Source organism: Odontesthes bonariensis, chromosome 1 (assembly GCF_027942865.1).
Source record: "Odontesthes bonariensis isolate fOdoBon6 chromosome 1, fOdoBon6.hap1, whole genome shotgun sequence".
In the NCBI taxonomy this organism is placed as follows: Eukaryota; Metazoa; Chordata; class Actinopteri; order Atheriniformes; family Atherinopsidae; genus Odontesthes; species Odontesthes bonariensis.
Window position 1 is genome coordinate 29,313,424 of NC_134506.1, and position 19,240 is coordinate 29,332,663.

The 19,240-nt window shown below is 40.0% G+C and overlaps 1 protein-coding gene across 1 annotated transcript in view; it reads right to left on the bottom strand.

The window, feature by feature from the left end:
• smyd3 (SET and MYND domain containing 3) overlaps positions 1-19,240 on the bottom strand; it is an 83,883-nt gene that overhangs the window by 57,711 nt on the left and 6,932 nt on the right. The window contains exons 2-5 of the mRNA XM_075463368.1: positions 9,186-9,249; positions 8,778-8,885; positions 8,328-8,385; positions 7,097-7,251 (exon numbers count right to left, since the gene is read on the bottom strand). Of these exons, the coding sequence (XP_075319483.1) occupies positions 7,097-7,251; positions 8,328-8,385; positions 8,778-8,885; positions 9,186-9,249 (385 nt within the window). The remainder of the gene's footprint in view (positions 1-7,096; positions 7,252-8,327; positions 8,386-8,777; positions 8,886-9,185; positions 9,250-19,240) is intronic.

Sequence of the window (19,240 nt, forward strand, 5' to 3'; positions counted from 1 at the left end):
CTACCATAACACTACTGTTAAAAGAGGAAAGGGGCATCCAGTGAGGTTAGGATCACAAACTACATTTATAGCTTTGCTATTATTTGCATTTAATTAATGGTTCAGGAAACATTTCTAATCGCACCAGACATACAAACAGACATGTTTTTGGCCTCGGGAATGACACCACCCTACTGGCAGCCTGTTCTAGCAGCTCCGGTCATATTGTGCCTTTCTCTGTGTCTTCATTTGATCCGGACAGTATCCGCTCATAATCCTGGCACTTTCAATTTCTGTTTTGACAACCGTGAAATCAGGAACGATGTTGCATGTGGGGGCAGGTGATTGAGCTTTCCAAAGACCAAAAAATGCCTGGAAGAAGGCCCAAAATGCAGATGAGTTGAAAAGGAGTGCAGGGCAGGAACAAAATAAAAAACATGAAAGACAACTTTCAACTATTTCTTCCCTCGATTGTAAAGGTGTAAATGTTTGGCAGATAAAATTTAAGAGCTTGAAGAACTTATGAGGATACAGCAGGAACATTGGCAAAGTATTATTTTATTTGTTTCACCAAGACTCAAGACTCCAACAACTTTGCACGGTTATCAGACTGTATGGGCAGACAGAGACTGCAGAGGCAAGAGTAAAGGAGAAGGGACTGCAGTGCATTGCGTATTCCTGGACATGTTACTGAGAGGGAGCGTTTTTCTGAACACCGGATGTTGATCTGTAAGCTGGGGGTCTACCTGCCAACGCTGCGTGTGACATGTTATGTAATGTTCTGTTCTGTTTATGCATTTGGCAGATGCTTTTATCCAAAGCGACTTACAGGTAGGCAGGTAGGGTAAGGGGGTCTTGCCTAAGGACCCCTACTGGAGGTAGTACCTTTCATGCAGGGGATTTGAACCCAGGTCACCTACATGAAAGGTAGCAATCTTACCACTACACTATCCAGTCCCAGTCATAGACATCAGCTCAGTTGTTAAAGGACTGCAGACGCAACACCCAGATGCATTCATGGTGACCTCTGGAGATTTAAACCACTGCGACAATTCAACTTTCCAACAGTTTGTCAACTGCTTTTTTTTTTTTTTTTTTTTTTAAATGCTTTATATCTATTATCGTTGATTTAGTTATTTTTCCTCAAAACTTATATACTCCCACAGTATAATTCTCTCTTTAGGGATTGATACAGAATGATTCCATTTAATTCAATTTGCAGCAACCTCAAGGCTCAGTATAATATAAGTGTGATTTGAGCTCTCTGAGATTAGATCAATTAATTCTTGCAGGAATGCCATTACTGTAAATATAATTGATTATGTTGTATGCAACAAAACTGGAAGCTCTAATGACTAATAACACTTGCATCAGAAGAAAATTGCGAATTTACAGAAGACACTTCTTTTGAAATGTAACTGCAAAACTGTCAGACTCATTCTGACCCCAACAGCTTTGTTCGCAATGATTTCCCTTTAGGAACTGTGTATTTGTGCACAGCCGCTGAGCTGTTTGCATGAAACATAGCATTTAAGTTAATAAGGTAACATCAGAGCATAAGGACATGTCATATTAAGTAAAGAACAAATGAAGGTACTCTCCACTGACTGCATGTGGAGACAGTGCTGCTGCTGTGTGATGCTTCTGCTGGAATAAAGGGAAACAAAACTAAGTCAAAATAAAAGTTCAAGCAGAGTGCAGATAGAGGACTAATACGAGGATGTGAACTTCCATTCCCGGAGACTCTGGTCCAGTGTTTATTCTTCTATCAAAAATATCTTTTATCAGAGAGCAGTTCAATGCCAAATGCCAGGTAAGGAGCAGGGGCAGATCCTTAATCCATGGGTGCGGTTTCACCCACACAGGCCTTTAACAGGTCATCGTGTAAATGTGAAAGGTTCCTTCGTGAGCTAAAGCTGCCTTAGGAATGTCTCAGCAGCATTTATCTGGAGCACAACCGGATGGACATAAAAATAGTGATCCCTTTATTGGACAAAACACGCACACTTTGGTAATTTATCAGTGTCGATCCCTGTATGAATCCCTCTGAAACACCAAAGAACAGTAATGGCTGTAAAGGCAGGAGCAACAGAGAGGAGAGGACACAGTGTGAGGGATGATAAAGGAGACGAAAGAGACAGCGGCTGCTGCTGCTGCTGCTGGAGCCAAAAGCTGTTTGCTATACGAACCATACCCCCAACTCACACTCACACAGCACTGACAGCACACGTGTACTGTATACATGCCTATCTCCAGCAACATATTGCTGTTCAGCTCACTTCTCAGAATTTAACTACACATCCAGATTTATTCATAATCATCCAATTTTCAGTCTCTCCTTTTCCAATCTCTTCTTGATTTTCTCAAGCTATCACTTTTTCCTACCAACCCTCCATTCCCTCCACCTCACTACTCATCTCGCTCCTCCAAACTAACATCTCCATGAGTTGTCTTCGCAGCCCTTTTCATTTGCCCTAGACAGTTTCCATCACTTTCAGTTTTTTCCTCACCATCGCCTTTTCTCTCTTTTCCTCCTCCCCCCCTTTTTTCATTTCTTTCCCCATGTCACTCATTTCTTAGCCCCTTTTTCTCATTTCTCTCTCCCCCCTTCATTCTTCTCTTCACACCTCCCCAAGCGCCCACACACACATGCAGCCAATCTATGTCAATTAGGCAAATGGTTTTTATTCTGTCCTCACTTAATACTGTCTGCCACTGCATTCATAACGGGCTCAAAGCCATTACATTAAGCTTCGTGTGTGTGGCGTGTGTGAGATTTTACAAAGCCTAAGCTAATTAGGTAGCGCCCGTGCAACTGCCAGCTTCAATGGCAGATCAGGGAAATGCTGGGGCGATAAGGCTGAACATACCAACACATCCGCGCACGGATTATCTTAATGGCTACCCATGTTTTGTACAGGCAAACACACAGAAGTGCAGAGGCACAGACTGTTATAGAAGGATATAAAAACCGTGTACACAATATTTTTTTTTGTACTTCTTATTAAGGCACTGACATATATTTTTCCCCCTTTTCTGAATCCCTCAATTATAGAAACTTAGTCTGTTATTTACTATCACTCTCCTTCCTTGACCTCCCCTTCTGACGTTATTTATTCAGAAATATACAGATTGCTTCTGCATATAATATTCTTTCTGCCATGTAAAAGTTTGGAGAGTGACGACTTTTCCATTTGTTAAGTTATGCGAATTTGATGGGCACTGCATCCTATTTACCTGCTCAACAGATGGCCGATAAATATAAAGGATAACCATGACGATAAATTACACCTACTCACAAAAAAGAAGATGCACACTCGCATCTGTCCACACGCAGTAACATTTACACACATACATGCACAGGCTACTATGATAAACCAGACATGCACCGAAAATAACACACAAGTATAGAAGGTATTGGTCCACCATCACACACACTCATTCTTGCTCCAGTAATTGAAGCCAAAACAGTTTTCAGCAGGGGTGTAAATTTGTTGGCTCCACATTCACATGAGACATCAGGTGTGTGTTTGCGTCTGTGATAAATCGTCTCTCTCTCACAGTAAATATATATATGTAATAAACAATACAACATACTTTTTCCATAGAGAGTCCCCTGTCTTCCGCCATGCACTGATGAAAGGTTTGTGTGTGTGTGTGTGTGTGTGTGTGTGTGTGTGTCTCAATGTTTCCCCAGAGTCCCAGTTACAGCCTCTTCCACAGAGAGCCATAAATACAGGTACTTCTGTGCTTTTATTGGTCAGGATATGTGCTCCATGTTCCTGCCATTCTTCAACTTGTTCCCAAGTTTCCTCATTTCTCTTCTAACCATGTGAACAATATCCCTTTTTTTTTTTAAATTTCCTCTATGTCCATGAGGTCACAATTCCTTCTGTTGTAAGACTATCTGAGGTCTATGAGAAATAAAACTAAAGCATTTTCCTGCAATTAGGACATCAAAAGTTGAGACGGATAAAGGTTTGTGGGATCTGGAAAACATACCTAAGACAAGACGAGGCAGAGATAAAACTCAGAAGGACATTCATTGTGCAAACTCAGGGAAGCCATTTTTAATCCTACAATGAATCTTTTGTCATGCCGAGCAAGATTTGAGATTAACGAAGAAAAAAACTAGATTAGCCATGATAAACACCATGGTGAGTATTTGCTCTGAATGAGCAAAAATTAACTTCAATTCAACAACTAATCATCATGTCAGAGAGTAGAAAAGAACAGCCATTTATTTCAATGCACCAAATATGCCCATAAATGCCTATAAATGTTAGCAGGATTTCATTCAACTGTATCATCATCTTAAAATATGCCAAATGTCTTCCAAAAGCTATTTAATTATTCTATCAAAACATACAGACTCAGAGTGAATGAAAAGTGGGAATGTCATGGGAAATACAGAAATGACTGACAACGTTATATGACTGGCAGCGCGGAGTGAATGAGCAAAGCTGACAGAGCAAGAATGGGACACATAGGAGCAGGTTTAGAAAAGAAAGAGAGGTGCGTGTTGTATGGGGTAACATGTCGGTTATGTAGGAACTTAGTGTGGGAAATGGGTCTCAGGATAGTAAGAACTGATGCAGCATATTAATAACTTCCCACTATGACTAGCAGGCCGGTGAGTGAGAGCACACACAATGTGAGGTCCCATATAAGCAAGAAACAAATCACACAAACACAGTCATGCATGTAGGAATCACCACATGAAACGTACGTATGTGGACATTAAAATGCAAGTTTTAACACGTGCGTGCAAACAGATAAGCGGGTCCACACACACTCTCAATCCAGAGAGAAGACGTTTGGGGGATGCATTACAATGTGCAGCAGACAGATTTCTCCTGTCACAATATATCATAACACAGCAGTCTTGCGCGAACCCAAATGCACACACGTACACACAAATAACTCGTCCAAAAAAACTGGACAGGCTCTAATGCATGCCACAATGTTGTTTCTGCATGACATAAATATTCTATTAGATTCTTAGTAAATTATCATCTACCGAGAAGGCGAAAAGAGCTCTTTAGGTTTGCGGACGTATGTTCTGCAAAGCAGTGACGCTGCACTAGGATAGTGGGACCGATCAGCTGCTTCGTGAAAAGTGTTCCCGATGCATGTGTATCCAAAGATTTGGGGGTTTTAAAACTTTTTCATAGTCCTGCAGTAAGTAGACACAAACACATTTTCTTTCCATCCACCATTGCTTCCCTGGGCTGTATTAAGATCAGTAATGAAGCTGTGGCATTGGTTCCTTGTATATAAAAATATTTGTTAATATAAAACTTTCAGTGGAAAGGGACCATTAGCAAAAAGAATGGTATAATGGCATAAAAAGTAAACGGTACAAAACATACACACATACACACACACACAAACACAGTAATGACCCATTTTGTCATAGCACACTGAACATTCCAAGTACACAATAATACACTCCGCATTTGTAATGTAAAAAGGAGAGCATATAAGAGGAGGAGTTGGGGGAGGGAGAAGATATAGACTGTGTGTATAGACAAAAAATAATGAGGAAAGGAACACAGAAAGAACTGTTGAGACAGACAGAGATGTACAGACAAAACAAGAGCGAAGTGAAGGACTTCTTTAGAAAGCAAACACTGGATATTGTCCGCGCATTCTTTTCTGTTCTTCATAGCATACATTTGGGTGTTCCACCTCAAAAAGTCAGAGAAGTCTCCTCCATCTTTATCTACACCCAACTTCAGCTTTAGATGAAGCTCCATTGGCTGAACCTCAGAAGTGGGAAGTTGAAACTAATTTTTCTTGGATATTAACATCAAATCTCACCATTATTTATATACGTAGTCCACCTAACATAAGAAATAAATGAGCTAAAGAGGGAATGCTTTACCGGTGCTTTGTTTAATATTTTACATCCTGACAAGGAAATCTGAAACTCAAATTGGTGTGGTTTCATTTTTAAGTTAGAATTTCTCATTTCCCAATTGTCACTGAATCCATCCTCAATATTGTACAGGTAAAAGCCATTTTGAGGCTAAACATTGGTGTAATATTGCTTAAATAAACAACAGCCCTAATTGTTAGCAGCTAAAAACAAAACACAGGAATGGGGCAACGGTGCTCTCAATGGACCTACCGGCAGCAGGTATGTTCTGGGGTGTGTGTTTTAACAACATGGGCCAATTTATACGATTCACAACAAGCTTGTACCTACAAGGATTACTATTCTACCAGCTGTACATGGTATTACTCCAGGCGAGGGAAATGTAAGTATTTGAGAATAAAACAGCAAGTCTAGCATTAGCAATATCTGATTATTATCTATCGTATTATCTGAAGTCTCAGGCTTATTGTATGCTCTCTCAAACCGTAATAACGTGCTGTAATGGTTAGCGATCTCACAGATCTCAAAAGAGACAGACCCTGAGGAAGAGAGGGGCGGAGTGGAGTCCCGTGGGTCCCTCCACCCCCGATCCACTTGAGTAGAGGTTTAAATTAATAGATGAAAGAAGACCTGTTGCAGTGTTTTTCCTGTTATTTTGACCAAAGCATGTCTCAGACATTTCATCAAGACTTTAAGAGACTGTATCAGCTTGTGAAAAGGGGGTTCAATGTATTCCCTTCAAATGATCTCATTAAACGGGCTACAAGAAAATTGGCAAACGTTTTGGCACTTTTGCCTCATTTTTCATTCCTGATGTTGCCACTCGTTACATAATGCAACAGAAAATTGAAAAGAACCCTGGATAGCAAACACCAGACAAACATCTTTGCACACATTACACTCTGCAGTTTAAATTCAACTGAAGGCTAAGTGTGTGCTTTAAAAGAACAAGACCTGAAGTTGTTCAGGGAATACACAAACACAGGGATCCGATTACAGATGCTGGCAAGATCTTATATACATGTTGTGGTACAGCAAAAGGCAGCTTTGGATGCCTAAATTATTAAAGAGTTGCTTGTGTATTAATGTCTTTTTGTGCATGAGCAGGCAATCTTATGATTATGTAATTATTTGGCAGACGTTTTTTGTGTCAGTGTAGCTTTGTGCTTCTTGAGCCTGCCTGGGTGTTTCTTGAAAAGCAAATGGAGGAATTTTCTTTCAGTGCATTAAACCAACCTTTGCAATAAGGTTGAGGGCATCTCTGCAGGAAGGCGGTAGTGCTGATGTCATTTCCTGCGTCGGATCAGGAACTTCCTTTTGAATGTACAGCTCCAACATGGATGCCAGTAGAGACAGACCTTGTTTCTTCTGCTCAGACATAGAATTCAAGTCTGTAAAAACATCATTTTGAAAAAAAGTCATCTCTATGTGGTTGGACCTGTGCTGTCTCCAGCTAAATGCTTCTAAAAATAAATGAATTAATTAAATAAATTCTAGAAAAAAAACTGTTTAGAAATGGTACAGCACACTGAGGGTTAATCTTCTGCATTTATGTCACGTGGCTTTTCCTGAATGACAACTCAGGAGCCGAACATGAGATTTTGGTTGAATCCTGGAAGTGCCTTGAGATGACATTTGTTGTAATTATAAATAAAATTGAATTGAATATTGATTTCAATAGAAGAAGTAATCATGATCAGAGTTCTGATCAATTCTTCTTCCCAATTGACTCTGAGAAAGATTTTAGACAGAAACACCACATCTTCTGAACATTTTGATGCAAAATTGGTATTTTACAGACTAACCGGTCAAAACCAAACTAACATTGTTTGGCAGTGTTGCCAACTTGGACATTTTATTATTAGATTTATCTATGTTACAGACCTCCGCAGCAATTATTGGGAGCAGTTATTGACAATAAATCTTGTGACTTTTGGAAAAAACATTTCAGCTGTTAGCGAAACTAAAATGGTTATGTTAGTTCAAGAAGCACAGAAGGTGACATGAAAGTGTACAAACGCATGCCCAGCCCTTGTTGATTTTCAAATCACTCATAAGTTCTCATAAGTTCTGAGACTCCATCCGCATTTCAAAATAGCTCCGAGTTGTGGGCGTACAACCAAAGCTAACAAAAACATGAGCCAACAACATGCTGTGCCACATGCTAACACTTAGGATTGTACACCTTGCCACAAAATTTGAAAATGACATCACACATTATTCATTATAATTGTTAATCAGTATTGGTAATTGTTGCTATGAATGTAATTTTCTAAAACTGTTGATTATCCCTGTGCATTATTTGACAAATTCTTCATGCTTTTAACGCCAACAAAATGTAGCATCTACAAAAAGAGCCAGACGACAAAAGTTAGCCTTTGGCTAAATCTGGAGGATTAAAAGATCATTTTTCACTGCTGTGGCATTTAACTCTGGGAACACACACAAACTTTCACTAAATACTTACGTGACTCATGCTCATCTAAAGTATAGAGCTCGTCACTCCTGCTCTGAAGAGGACTTAACTAAATGGAAGAAGACAGGGCCAAGCATTAGCATCTAATTCAAGTTTTTGTATTCAAGGTTTTCTACAATTGTTGCACATTAAATGTTCCACTTCCAAAAGGTGCAAGGAGAAGCTCTTGAATCTTTCATGGACCAAAAACAGCAGCTTTGCTTTGTAGCTCAATGACATTAAATGTTCTTTTTTTTATTATGAGATGGTTTTTAGAAGTGTAAAAGCAAGCAGAAACACATGAATATCCAGCAAAATTTGAGATTCTAAGGTTTCCTAACACAGCAGGAAGGTCAACAAAATATGGCTAAAAAAAGAGAAGGCATGATTTACCATTTTCTTTGAAGTCTTTGTGCACATTATTATGAGTCAGAAGAACAGTGAGAAATTCCTGAAACGTACCAGGGCAAAGATGAGTCTTGCAGCTAGACGGACTGAGTCAGTAGGAACTCGGGGAAGGAGGCTGCACAGACATTTACACTCTCTCTTATGACCAGACCATGCTTGTCTCTGCAGGAAAGGGACATTTAAGCACACTAATATATGCAGATGCACATACACACAGCTATTCTTCCATCACCTCAGAGGACATTAAATTGAGTCGTATTCCTCTCCTGGAGACTGACCCAAAAAACTGTCAACAAACATGACGAATATGTCCTTAACCCTCGGAGTCAGCCTCTACTTTAATCTTTTTTTTTTTCATTTTAGATATGGGCTTTTTGTTTCGAATAAAGCCGCAGATTCCTACAATGTGACTGTGGCAACAGAAATGTGTCCCAAATAACACAATCAAACACACAGACATACCTGGCATGTGGTACTGCAGTAGCGAGCCATCTTGCACTGAGAACACCTCAACAGGGTGTCGTGTCTGGAGGGAAGCACAGAAAAAAAAGTTTGAATTCTACATGTCGCATCAACTATACTTCCACAAAGAGAAGGACAGAGGTTTAAAAAAGAAAGAAAGAAGGAGAATGGGACCAGCAATCTTGTTTTTCTTTTAAATCACTGATATCTTGTTTCTATTACTGCTGCACTATGTTTCTTATTCAAAAGGCTAACATTCAGCTGCGCCATCTATGAAACAGTTTTGAACACACATGGGCTGCAGATTACCTAACACAACCTCATAACCACTGGAGCATGCTTTTGTTACCGTCTTGACCTTTTCCTCGTGTAACAACCTTGTCTCATCTTTTCCCATTTGTTGTACTAAGCTGACTGTGTGCATCCATTATCTCATCTTATCTACCTACCCTATCTCCAGTTTGATTGCCATGTAAAGGCAATGCATTAAGGTACGCTCTCCTCACTGTCTTTGCCTGTTAGTATCACAGCGCTTACACGTTTCAGAGTGGCGGCGTGCAATGGCTGTGTGTCTATTCTTAGTGTTTATTTGTATTTTTTGTGCAAATGTATTTCCTGTCTCCAAGGTCTGCTGAGTTCCTCTGAGTAATACTACTGTCCTTTCCAGTTTGGCCCTCTGTCTGATAACAAGTCAGAGCAGAAACTGTCTGCTTCACACAGCCAATTACAGCCAGTCGAGAGTGCCCGGCTAAAACAGACAAGATGCGAGTTGTAGGAACTGTGTCGGAGTAAGTGTGTGTGTTTGTGTATAGGTCAACATAAGCAGTGGTGTAGTGGTGCCTGCAGAGGTGGGCATATACTTAATTTACAAAACAATAACATGTAAAAGTACTTTTCTTTTCTACTCTTCAAAAATTAGAACTTGCACGTTGTCACCTATCTTCTGCATGCTGATATCAGGGAGCAGGCCTTAGTACAAAATTAGTCCCCCAAAGCTCATGTGTGAACCTAATTAACCCGTCAAATGAGGGCAACCAGTACTAGCCAGTGAAGGGCAGAGACAGTCAGGTCACACTGTTCACAACCGGGGGGGGGGAGTAGAGAATGACTGACTGATGGGTGTCTGCTCAGAAATTTATTGTTTGGTTCCCTCTTACTGTTCCCACAACAGGAAGCAGTTTTCAGTGGAAAAAAAAGATAAAAGCTCTAAAAGCCAAAAGCGCATAAACCTCCTCTGAAACAGACACAGTTAAACAAAGGGATCCCAATGGAGCAGACATAAGGTTGTCAAATCTTTCCTGCCATGAGTCATAATGAAGAAGCATGTTGCTCCATAAGTAGAATCTAAGCAACTGTTTGCTAACAAGATTGTCAGATAAACTAAAGAAAATACACAAAAAGCCAAACATCAGAACACACACTCTTTTAAGATAACTCTTATCCTGAAAAAGGATAGAAACAATCGAGATGGAAAACATAGGGAAAGGGTTATGATGTACAACAACCACTCAAAACAAGTAAGCTGCAGGCACAACGTACGCACTTTAGACCACTCGACATCCGAGACACTCACAATGGCAGTCTCTGCATTTACACAAGCAATGTCAACAACTGGCCACCCAGAGGGCTTAAGGTCCTGCTTTCAGTTGTGTGTGTGTGAAGGATTCCTCTGCATCACTAATGCCATTCCAGTACAAGAGCAGAAACATAAGAAGGGCCAACAGAAAAAACTAAGCAGGTTTGCTACGAGCTAAAATACACTTAAAGTGTGTGCAAATTGGATTGCTTGTGATTCACCTTTTTAAAAATCTCTCAGTTGAGCCAAAATGTTACAGAACCTAAAACACGACAGTTTTATAAATGAAAAGCATTCTTGTAGGTTGCAAAATTACATAAGAACTATGCCAGCTCCTTTGTTTATTTTCAGCTAGTATATCCATTGTAACAAATAACACAAAATAAAGTGTTTGAATAAATACTTTAAATAAATAAAGTATTTTTCTGTTCTATTCTAAAATGATTTTTGACCTTTCAAAAACATTCCGTAACCATGGTAGCCACTCTTCTTTTCAATAGCTGCGTACAGCTTCCGCTGACGGGGTTTGTTGTGATCAACGGTCAACTTTTGAGAACCGCAGCTTTGCAGTGCTGTTCAGAGGTGCAACTTCACTCAGTGTACATCTCAACTTTAAGACGAGGCAAAAGGTTCTCAATATGGTTTAAGTCTGGTGGGGAAAAGGTGGTCCATAAAACTTTTAACCCAGAGATCCAACTTGCTGAAGTTTAAGAATAACAGCCCATACCAGTACCCCTAATCTACTCTGCCAGGGCTTGGCTTGAATTGGTGCCCACAGTCCGTTAGAGTTTCCTTGCCATCTGCCCCATCGTCACTTTCCTCTCATAAAACCTCTGAGCAATCTGTCCTCAGGTGTTTCTTGGCTCAGTCTGGATTGTTCAGCTCATGAATCTTGGTCGTGCCTCAGCTGTCCTTGCCTTGGCCGTGTCTTTAAAGACTTTGTATTTTGGGACTCTGCAGGTAGGACTGAACCAACACTTCAAGGCTAATGTGTTCATGGTAGTCTCGCTTTTCATTTTTTCCTACATTCCACATTTTCTTTTCCACACGTTTCTTGTAAACGTGAGACACAAACTGAAGTGCTCGACACTTCAGGAGACGCTCACTCATTACAATTGCACAGCCTCCAATGAAAATAACTCATTCCAATAAGAGTTGGTGTTGGTATGGTATGGAGATGGAAGGTCTGAAAGCTCAATTGTCTAAAAAATTATGCATGAATTCTTTGTGATTTTTCATACGAGCAAGGAAGGAGAAAATTATAGAACTAATTAAAGCTGACAGAGAATGTTATTATGAGCTTACACACAGACAAAATGATGTAATGAAGAACACGATGGATGTAAATACATTAGCTCAGGGCTTATCGGACAAAGTATGGCGCATTTGATTAGATTGGGTTAACTTATGAACACTGTGGATGACATAATAACCTTAAAGACAAATCCAGGGATTTAATATGAACATGTACACACACACACACTCAGTTTAGCTCTGACTGAGGGCTGTTGTCTGTCAACAGTGGCGACAGAAGTTAAGCCTTTCCTCTATCAGTGTGAGACCAGACTGGACTGTTTTATTTGGCTCAAGGCCCCTGCAGCCTTGCGCAGGTTTTCAAAACACTCTTGTCCTGTTTTATCCTGCTCACTATTCTGCATTTAACCACTTTCCTCACCATCTGTCTCATCTTTTTTTCCCCCGCTCTTGTTATGCCACTGGGCCTTATTTGCGATGACCTTTCCAGCTTGGAAGCCTGTGGTAAATTTATAGCATCAGCCAGAGATGGGGGGGCTCATGAAAACACAGCTATTCTTGTCATGTTGAGACCTAGCAGAAACAGGGAAGCTACCCACTGTTTAAGAAACACATGCCTGCAGTTTGAGACACGAAGCAATAACAGCAGATAGGAGCAGATCAGACGTAAACACAGCCGGAACACAACTCATATTTCTCATATACAGAGATTGATCGGAAGCTGGCGGCCACACGTCCGTCTTTAATGGACCAGACAGGAAGTCTGATGTTTACCATTATTTACTTCTGTTCTACTTCTCCATCGCTCAACTTTGAGGGCAGCGTCGTCCCTCAGGAGGTAATTACATGCTACAGGAGCCACAGGAGTGTTTGAAGCTATACATTTAAAGTCTGTTTAAAACATACATGATTATTAGGCGTTATCTAAAGTATCTATTAGAATGAAACTATATCCAGTATACTGTACTATGACACAGATGATAGGAGATGAAAGATGGAAAATGAACAGAACACCAGACAGGACATTATTCTAGTGCATTGTATGCAGTTGTGCATTAATGTCCAAATGCACCACAGCAACTGTTGTTATGGTGATTGGTTCCATGCTGATAAGCTCTTAGCATTAAAAAAAAAAAAAAACCTCAAAGACACACATAAAAGTACAGACATCAGTCACACAATCCAGGTATTCCAGCAGCACTGTCGAGGTTATATCTAGGCTGAGCATTACTGAACATTTCTTCACCATAAAAGGGGTTTAAGGCACATAAATGCTTTTTGCTTTACTCCTGTCATGTGAGATAACCGAAAAGCCAAGAATATCAATTTTAGAGGTTTAACGGTTGTGCAGAAAGTGTGACACATTAATGTTGATTACAAGTCAAATCTTTCAAATGGGATGTGGACGCTCTGTGAAATATTTTACTTTCACAAGGTCCCCAACATCAACAACAGAAACATTTTCTAATCCTGTGGTTCAACCGAGCGTCCTTTCATTTGACAGTTTGCTGCTCATTGTTGGGCATCCTTCGGTTCAGAAGAGAACACCCACACTCATTCTGTACATTTGGATTTAGTCTGGGATTCAAATACTCGGAGACAATCCGGTTCTGTCCTCCAGGCGGTACACAACAGGAGTTGTGCAGCATACCCAGGGTCACGCAGTACAGTATGTTATGAACAATGACTAAGACAGTCCAAATATAGATGTGGACATTAACAAAAGAGAAACAAACAAACAAAAAAAAGAAACCAGAACAAAGTAATCTCTCTTAGTTCACTGGTTTTTGGTCACATTTTTTTAATTTTACTTGTTAAAGTGCTTTTTTTCCATAAAGATTATGGCTCTTACTATGAAGTGCACCCGACTCATCTCCATCTCTTATTCTCCCTCTGTCAACCCCCCCTCCTTCCCTTCATCTCTCTCTGTCGCTCCTCTGCCTGTGTTTCTGTGAGATGTTGTGTGAAGTCTTCTGGTTGGCAGGCCCATGCTTGGACTGCAGGCACAGTAGGAAAACTCATGAATAACATTAGAAGGGTTTCATTAGTAGCATGCAGAATACTAAATTAACGCCATCTCTCTTTTCTCGGCACCCCTCTGTTCTTCCTCTCAATGTCGCACTCTTTCTTATTCATTTTTTTTCTCTTCGCTGCCCAATACCGTCATTGCTTCATTGGTTTCCTTATTCTCTTTTATGGCTTCCTCTTATTCTTCCAACTACATATTTTTGATTTTCAAAACAGGTTATCGCATCATTGGCAACCAACATCGACATTGTCAGTTATTTCGACTGATGTATTTGGATGAAATTTGGTTCTCAAATGCAAACTTTAGCTTAACTTTAGCTTAAAGCCTTTTACACTAAAACTTAATGGTTATTAGTTACATCACTAAACTATAATCACTACATCTAAAGAAGCAAAAATTTACAAAGATAAATATCTATTCTCCCATAAACTTTACAATAAACATTCAAAAAAGTGCCAGTAAAATGTGATATTCTGCACAGGCCAGGTAAAACTGCATTGCGCCTTCTTTTGCTTTAAGTTTTCTTCTGCCACATGACAGCAGAGTGTTTTCATGACCTTGCAAATTAGACGATGCTTACATTGTGAAAGAATGACAAGAACACGCAAGGCAAGTTGTTTTATTTTCCAAAGATGAAAGACCCAAGCAGAACCAAAGATGTTGATATGAATGGGAAATAAGAAATCTGGAAGAGACAAAGAACACAAGTGGGACAAACACCAAAAAACATAAACATAGGCAAATATAACAATAATCAGCACATAAAAGCTGCCGCTCAACAGGAGTGGAAATGACAGAAAGATGCAGTTTCTTCATTGACATGCAAGGACACAGATCTGCGTGCCTACATGTGTGTGTGTATTTGGCCAGTTTTGTTAAGTCTATGCTATGAGACACCTAATTAGGCCTACCTCAGCACAACTCTCTTGGTGTGTGTAGCATGGTAATTATTTCCCTTCGAGTATTGGCTGCTGCATTGTGTCCATGGGATTTTGTTCCATCTTGGTATATGTTTATGTGTTAGTGTGTGTTAGTGTGTGTGTGTGTGTGTGTGTGTTGGTGTATGTTAATAATTAGTGGGGTTCTTTGCCAGGGCTGTCCAGTTGTGCCTGAGTGAATTTTCTCATTTGCAAGCTGGGTGCGCAACACAGCACGATACATCTCACTCCAACATGACACATGGTGCGAGAGTTTATATATGGAAATAAGAACATAATATCTACTGTCCTGTTCTTGTGGACTGTTCTGCAAAAAAATACCACAACTCTGGTGTGGTGGTCTGCTTACGCCATCTCTTGTTTCTGCTGCCTGCGGCCTTTGTGAATGGTGAAGACAGAATGAGAAACGTTGTTTTCTGAAGACTGGTTGACAAATGAGTTCTTCCACAAGCAGTAAATTCAATTTCAATGTAAACTCTCCATTTGCCAGCTCTTCCACTGCACTGGTTTACAATGTGCAAGAATGTGAAACATGAGTATTGAACAACAAGGAAACAGGGATCTCCTCAAGGGACACTACTGCCATCTGCTGTTAAAACTATGCTATAACAGGACAGAGCAACACCGCTCAGCCACTTAACTCGCAGCAGGCATCCGCAGTACAGCCACAGCGACACATCACGACATTATATTATTGTAAACTGGTGACTGACATGTGCAGCACTGCAGTGTGTGTGTGTGTGTGTCTGTGTGTGTGGCCTTCAGTGTGTGAGAAAGAGAACAGCTGCATCCTGAGTTTTCGCGAACCCTTGCTGAGTTCTTAATGGTTGTTTAGAGGATGATTCATCGACACCTGAAGGGAATCATGTGGGATGAGTCTCCTTATGGTTTTATTATCATGGTGATGGGACACCATGTGTGTGCGCACACACCCACACAGAGGCCTAAAGGAAACTACTTCCAAGAAATGTTTTTTTTTTTTTTTTATTATTATTAATAATTGGATTTTTTTTTTTTATGCACTTTAAAATACTTAAAACAGCCCAAAAATTAAAAAAGAAATTAATGATAATTTTGGTAGATATTCCTAATCTATTAAAGTGATATAAATGAAAACATTTTATGACTCATAATTTATAGACATTTTCAGTGCTGTAAACGTTTTTTTTTTTCCTTCACCCCCTCCTTCACCCCCTAACCTCTGCTTACACTGAAAACAGTGAAAATATAAAAAAAAGTCTAAAAAAGTCTTTTTATGGGAACTTTAAACTGCTTTTCAGAGAGCATTTGTTTCAGTGTGATGTAAGCAATTTCTTTGGTAGTAAAATGCTATTTTTTAAGTAAAAACATTCAAATAATACAATAACACTTGGAAACAGACATAACACAGACATTAAACAGACATAGATGGAAACTTTACAGATTACAACACCCTCAATTATACCGCAAGCTATAAAGTTGACCACAAAGGGTCGGTGATATTTGGTAGCACAAAGAAGCCTGCACAACGTTCGGCAGGCAGTTTCAATGTTGTGACACACTTGTTTTTTGGGGTTTTTTTTTTTTACATATAGGTTCCACATAAAAAAGGAAATCAATACTGTGCATAATGCTCGTTGCTAAATGAAGATTCTGAATAAATGCACAAAAAGGCCCTCACTGCAGTTTATTGGACGTGGTTACAAGAACTTTTAAAGCTATCCTGAGCCCTACTAAGACCGAGTGCAAAGAGAATAAGCCGGGAGAAACATGAGCCGATGCAGTTTGATCTCAGATAAATGCCTGGCAGCTGAATTTCCAACAACCAGAAAGAAGCCTAATGATAGAGGCATGGCTGAGCCAGTTTTGTGATATGCTGACTGAAATGCAAAAAAGAATTCACAGAGATCTGAAGCTCTGAAATACAGGCACAGCAAGGCTCCAAAAGAAAAAGAGCCAAGTGAATGTCAAAAAACATCAGGTGACACACACACACACACACACAACGTTAAAGATCAATATTCATCTGAAGGGAGAAACCTCATCCAGACAACAGCAGCTCAAATCTTTTCCAACAGAGTTAATAAAAGCAACGAATCATCTGTTGGTGATTTTACCTCAGACGCCACTTAGAAAACTAATCCTGTCCACATAGGGCTTAAATTATGTTTGTTTGTTAGCTTTCCGCCTCCAGGTTTCAGAAACATTAAAAGCAACAGATGCGCTCTCTATCATAAGTAGAATAATGCAGATCCTCGGGGAGTCCTTTTGTTTTATCCAAATTTCTAATGGAAGCAAGACATGGAAGCGCTGAGGGATCAGTATGTGGTGGAAGAACACAGATTTTCATTAAATATGCTGTGCAATGCTAAACCGAGGCAGAAAGATGGAATACTCATCCTCCTAAGGACAAACATTTAATTTCTCTGAAGACATGTGTCATCTTTAACTCTACTCAAAAGTAGAACTTTGAATTACCTTGTGTACGAATTGTGCTCTATAAATAAAATTGCCTTGTATTGCCTAGAATTAGAGATGACACATACAGATGGGCTTGCTAGGTGAATGCCAGTACACACATGTGGAGGTGTATTCCCCTTGTATAGAAAGTAACTTGGTTTGCAAATGATACAGCTGTGCGCATTTTGAGACACCTGGGTGTGTAACAGCAGGAGATCTGGGGGAAGGAGAGAAGGAATGAAGTGAGGGCAAAATAACCTACACAAAAAATGTATCTCAACAATGAGGGATGAAGAAACGGTGCATGAAGAGGGTGAGGAAAAACAAGGAGAATGAGAGGAGAAGGGTGGCGGGAGGGGAAAAAAGATAGGAAGGATGGGCACAAGGGAGGAAAACAGATGTTAGAAGAAGCAGATGAATGCATAAATTGAGAAGATGGCAAAGTGGAAAGGAGGAGAAGGAGGAGTAACCATTTCCCTCCTCCAATCTGCTCCTCCTAGTCAAATTGAATCTAAAGTAATCTGTATGCTACATATAACACAGTATTCACACACCCTTTTCAGCAGGTGTGTGTGTGTGTGTGTGTGTGTGTGTGTGTGTGTGTGTGTGTGTGTGTGTGTGTGTGTGTGTGTATGAAAGAACGGAGGATAGAAGATAAGTATGAACACAGTCATTTTCATACAAAATTCAGCCCTGAAATTCCTACACATGACGTAGAGAAGCTGCATGCCGGAACATAAAAATGTGTATCAAACAGACCATTGAGTAGACTTCACCTTACCAGCTACAAAGTGCCTAAAATGCTTAATAGCGCCGCTCATCACACCGTTAAACAAAATTATTCAGCTCAGTGAAATACAGTGAGGAACGTGTGTGTGTGTGTGTGTGGCAGGCTGAGTATGACAGTGAGAAGTTAAAAACCAGGTAACTCAGGTTACTGTTGGTGCAGTCATTTTTGAGAGGTGCACCTGTCTGATGGATCTAAAGGTTGTGTTGCCCCTGACGTTTTGGGTTGTTGCCGCTCAGAAACCATGAAGCGTGTAAATGAGTAGCTAATTGTCTCAAGAATTCATGGTGAGTGACATGTGATACTCAATACTTTTATGTTTGTATTCATTTGAATAAACCGTGGATGTTTCCCCAATATTCGGAGTAATAATGATGTGAAATGTCATCATTGTGGGCTGACTCGTTTGATCCCTACCATTTCCCTTTTTCAATAGTAGCATTATTATCTGAACAACTGAATCAGAAGTTGTATGCGATCAACATGTTATACATTCAGAGAGACACTTTTTAAAGAAGATAAAGCTGCTGCAAAGCTAACCTGAGAGACCCGGGAATCTCCAGTGTCATAGAGCGCATGATTTTAAGACACCTGAGCAGGAGAGCATCCAAGGCATTTCCTGCCACTTTATACTTCCATTCCACTGCATTTATTTTTCAAAAAGTGACATATCTTTAAGATAATATTCTACAACCAAAAACATCAAATCAGCACTTTGTTCTATCTCCTCCCGGTGAGAACTGAAACCACTTCTACTTCAAAGCCAAAGGTAAGAGGTCAGAGATCTTTGGAAATCCAATCAGAAAGCTAACTCCAGTGTGTAGTCTCAGAACTATGCAGTGTGTGTGTATGTGTTAGATTACTTGAGATCCGCGTATATCCATATAACGGGAGAGAACAGGGCATAGACAATACAGCCTCTAAATAAGGCATTATCTGTCTTTATTTCACCAATACTTTGAGACGAATGAATGACTGAACGCACACTATTGCACTGTTAGCTCAGAGCTGCCGTGTTGTTGTTATCTGGGG